The sequence below is a fragment of the Echinops telfairi genome, unplaced genomic scaffold (assembly GCF_000313985.2).
Source record: "Echinops telfairi isolate 266 unplaced genomic scaffold, ASM31398v2 ScPeMD7_17;HRSCAF=63, whole genome shotgun sequence".
Taxonomy (NCBI): domain Eukaryota; kingdom Metazoa; phylum Chordata; class Mammalia; order Afrosoricida; family Tenrecidae; genus Echinops; species Echinops telfairi.
Window position 1 is genome coordinate 10,298,539 of NW_022103914.1, and position 4,633 is coordinate 10,303,171.

At 51.1% G+C, this 4,633-nt stretch overlaps 1 protein-coding gene across 1 annotated transcript in view; it reads left to right on the forward strand.

Annotated features, from left to right (window-relative positions):
• MB21D2 (Mab-21 domain containing 2) overlaps positions 1-4,594 on the forward strand; it is a 150,762-nt gene extending 146,168 nt beyond the window's left edge. Inside the window, exon 2 of the mRNA XM_004712293.2 lies at positions 3,109-4,594. Within this exon, the coding sequence (XP_004712350.1) occupies positions 3,109-4,373 (1,265 nt within the window). The 3' untranslated portion in view covers positions 4,374-4,594. The remainder of the gene's footprint in view (positions 1-3,108) is intronic.
• Positions 4,595-4,633: the final 39 nt, after the last annotated feature.

The window sequence follows — 4,633 nt, forward strand, 5'->3', positions numbered from 1 at the left end:
GTTATAAAATGAGGCTCAAGTGGAAACCTGAGACGATTATGAAAATGATCTCGGCTGGGTGTTTATGATGAATGGCAGCCCTTTACAATAGCACTAATTTGTTATTACTTGACTGATGCATTTGTAGGGTTTTGCTTGTGGTGGGAAGTGGTGTAGGTTGGGTCCCCCCGAAGTGGCCTCAGAGACGGCGTTCTCACAGAGGGTACTTTGTCAGGAGCACCTGCACACCCCACCGCCGTGGGAGGGACCGGGGAACAAAGCAGACTGAAGGAGAAACCTGGACCTGAAGGAGAAACTGAGGTTCCCAGTAGACCCAAAGAGAACCAGGCTTACCCTGGGGGGAGAGAGCTCTGGTTTAGAAGAGCCTTCCGAGTATCTTGAACCAGGATGCTCTTTGATTGATGAGCATTTGGACACACACACACACACAGGCACACAGAAACCCACAGACACACACTGGGCGTGGCCTCCTTGGTGGAGATGACTTTTGTGGCTGAGACAATCCTGAAGGGTTTGGGCCACCTGCTGCCGTCACTGACAGGCGTCAGAAGGGGCACCCGGGTGGTGAATTGGCATGTCTTCCTATGTAGTTTCAGAAACAACCCAAACTGCTTTCTTCTCTCTGTGCTGAGTTGCCTCTATACCAGTGGTTCTCAACCTTCCTAATGCCACCACCCTTTTATACAGTTCCTCATGTTGTGGTGACCGCCCCTCCAACCATAACATTATTTTCATTGCTGTTTCATAACTGTAATTTTGCTACTGTTAGGAATCGGGCTACCCCTGTGAAAGGGTCGTTCAACCCCCAAAGGGTTTGCAACCCACAGGTTGAGAACCAATGGTCTATATCCTTGGATAATTTACTGATTAAATTTTAAAAGAGAGTGATAATTTCTTCTATCCCTATCTGCAAGATACTAGCTAAAGGACTCTTTTGGTTTTTGTGCTTTCTGTGGTTAGGGAAATATGCTTTCTAAGGATAAAAAGAGCATTTTTCAGAAACAAATACTACACCTTGACATAGATGGTAGCAAACTCACACATACATGGGGTGTTTAACTCTCCGCACTGAGACTGCTCCGGTAGCAGCAAACTGTGGATTTAAAGTCTTTGCAGTGACAAATGGGATCGTATTTGTCATAGTTCCTTGGGATCTTGGGCAAAAGATTGTCGAATAAATGACGCAGTGATACTGGTAGATTATCGGACAATGGCGCTCAAGTAAGTCTATATGAAGACAGGAGCTGATACTTTGTATCACAGGACGTCGGGATCAGATAGAGAGATGCCATCAAGTCGTCTCCGGCTACTGACGTGTAACAGAATTGGCACGGACCTCTGCCATCTCATTATCATGGTCATGCGCTAGTCTGTCACTATGGCTCGTCAGCCTGTCTCATAGAGGGAGGACCTCCTTCACCCTCTACTTCACCAAGTAGGATGTCTTCCAGCCCTTGATCTCTCTGGGTGATACAGCCAAAGCAAGGGAGTTCAACAATGACCTGTGCTCTGAACCATTTTCAGCACAACACTTTTTAGAAGTAGATTGCCAGCCCTGTCTTCCTAGTCTCTGTTAATCTGGAAGCTCAGCTGCAACCTGTTCACCATGGGTGACTGCTGGCATGGCTTTCAGCCTCATAGCAACCTGTGAGACAGCAGTGTGGCAAATGGACAGGCAGATATCACATCCATCCCTTCACTGGCATTAGAAGTCAGCTGTGGTTTTAATTATGGTCGGACTGCATGCTTACCCCAGGACATTTTAATAGATATTTGCAATGTGGTCTTCACCCCCCAAAAAATCACATCCGTGTCTGTTCCCACCAGTCTCATCTGAAAAAGGAGAAGATTTGAGAAGGTGTCAAGGTCAGATCAGACTATAATTTTTCCAATTTCTAGTTTCTTTTCCAAGTTCCAATGTTAGCCATTGGCAATAAATCTCAGCCAGTGTTTTCTTAAAGAAAATCTCACTTTGTTCTCCGCCCCCACCCCAGAACATATCTCTGACACGCACATCTGCATGATCCATTCATCAGTCGCTCCAGTTGTTCTTTCGGCAGAAAGTGGTGTTCTGTGAACAAAGCCGCTAGCCCAGCTTGCCTCTCAGAAACAAAAAGCAGAACACACCAGAGCGCTTCCTAAAGACTGCTTTTGCGTTTCCTATGCAGCACAAGTTCTTTATACTTACTTCCATTCCATCACACTGAATATGAGAAAGCTGGTTATGCAAGCGTTGGGAATTTAATAAAATGAATCATCCTGTTACTGCTTCATCAACAACTTCACTGAAATTGGCTTTCTACAGAAGCTCAGTACTGACTCATGGCAGTGAAGCATCCAGTGTCCACTAGCACAGTTGGATGCCACTGCTCCGATTGGTGCTACAGGGCCAGCAGTTTGACAGTCCTGGGCTTCTGTAACATCGGCACAGGGTCTGCAGAGGAAAAGGGTCCAAGCCTTAGCATTATGGAGTTGGGACCTCACAGCGTATCTGCGGCTCAGTGGTTTGCCGTTAGTATTTGGAGGACTGCTATTAAAGAGGAAGGTTTAGGGAGACCACTTGAGCAGGAGAGCAACAGCCCCTGACCACTTGTGATGCACAGCAGAGCTGGGGGGGTGGGGGAGGAGAGAGAGACACCTCAGAGGGGACCATGGCCCCATGGGCAGTGGACGGTCAGGAGAGAGTGGAAACCTACCAAGGCTTTCAGCCTGGACGACCCAGCAGATGGCAGTGTGTCGCTCAGGTGATGCCTCTGGAGGAAGAGCCCTCCTTTGTGATCACAAATGACATTGATGTTTACTGCGGAGTAAACACATCCTGTAAGCCTCCATTTACAAAAGGCTGGATTTTTTCTAGCAGGGGAGGAAGACATCCCTCCTCCCCCCAGTCTCCTTTACCGACTGCATACCCTCTGGCGTGTTCATAGATACTGGAGGCATGGTGCCCATCCTGGGAGCCTCAGCTATGCAGTAGCCTGAGATCTGATTACTAAGGACGACTAGGTCCGTTGTACAGGAGCTGGATGCTTACAGCATGGTTCATTAATGCATTAAGACCACTGTGCCTATGCTATGGATAAATAGCCCATTCTCTTTTTGCGTTTCCAGGAATGGTGCAAAAACTGGACCAAAAACTCCCCGTGGCCAATGAGTACCTGCTGCTTTCAGGAGGAGTGCGGGAAGGTGTGGTCGACCTGGACTTGGATGAGCTGAATGTCTACGCCCGGGGGACCGACTATGACATGGACTTCACCCTGCTGGTGCCAGCCCTTAAGCTGCATGACCGTAATCAGCCTGTGACTCTCGACATGCGCCACTCCGCCCTGTGCCACTCTTGGCTGAGCCTCCGGCTCTTTGACGAAGGGACGATCAGTAAGTGGAAGGGCTGCTGCACCATCGTCGATCACCTCAACGGCGCTACCAACTTCTTCTTCTCGCCGACCAAAGTGGCCGACTGGTTCTACGACTCCATCAGCATCGTCCTGTCCGAGATACAGAAGAAGCCCCAGCGAGGGATGCCCAAGGTGGAGAAGGTAGAGAAGAACGGGACCATCATCTCCATCATCCTGGGGGTGGGCAGCAGCCGCATGCTGTACGACATTGTCCCCGTGGTCTCCTTCAAAGGCTGGCCCGCGGTCGCCCAGAGCTGGCTCATGGAGAATCACTTCTGGGATGGGAAGATCACCGAAGAGGAGGTCATCAGTGGGTTTTACTTGGTGCCCGCCTGCTCCTACAAGGGCAAGAAGGACAACGAGTGGAGGCTGTCCTTTGCCAGGAGTGAGGTGCAACTGAAGAAGTGCATCTCCAGCAGCCTCATGCAGGCCTACCAGGCCTGCAAAGCCATCATCATCAAACTCCTGTCCCGGCCCAAGGCCATTAGTCCCTATCACCTACGGAGCATGATGCTCTGGGCCTGCGACCGACTCCCTGCGAGCTATCTGGCTCAAGAAGACTATGCAGCCCACTTTCTGCTGGGCCTCATCGATGACCTGCAACACTGCCTCGTCAACAAGCTGTGCCCCAATTATTTCATCCCGCAGTGCAACATGCTGGAGGCCCTCTCGGAGGAGACGGTCTTGCTCCACGCCCGCAAGCTGTCCTCCGTGCGCTCGGACCCCGCCGAGCACTTGCGCACGGCCATCGAGCACGTCAAGGCGGCCAACCGGCTGACGCTGGAGCTGCAGCGGCGGGGCAGCACCACCAGCCTCCCCTCCCCACAGTCGGACGGCGGGGACCCCAGCCAGCCTGACGACCGCTTGGCCAAGAAACTGCAGCAGCTCGTGACTGAGAACCCGGGGAAGTCCATCTCGGTCTTTATTAACCCCGACGATGTCACGCGGCCCCACTTTAGAATCGACGATAAGTTTTTCTGAGCGTTTTACAGACCTTACCCCCCGTCCTGTTCCTGGTTCTGAAACGCTCCTGCTGTGTCGTGTGGTTTGCGAGGCTGTCTTTCCGTTGCGTACATATCCAGCCTGCGTTGGGTCTGTTAGAACACCGGGGACGTTCCCTGGTTCTGCAGGACGGTGCCGGCTCGGAAAGAGCATATTACTGTTTCATATGCTGCCTCTCATTTTTGTGGTGGGGGTTCACTTTTTGTGTGAACAAAGCCGCTAGCCCAGCTTGCCTCTCA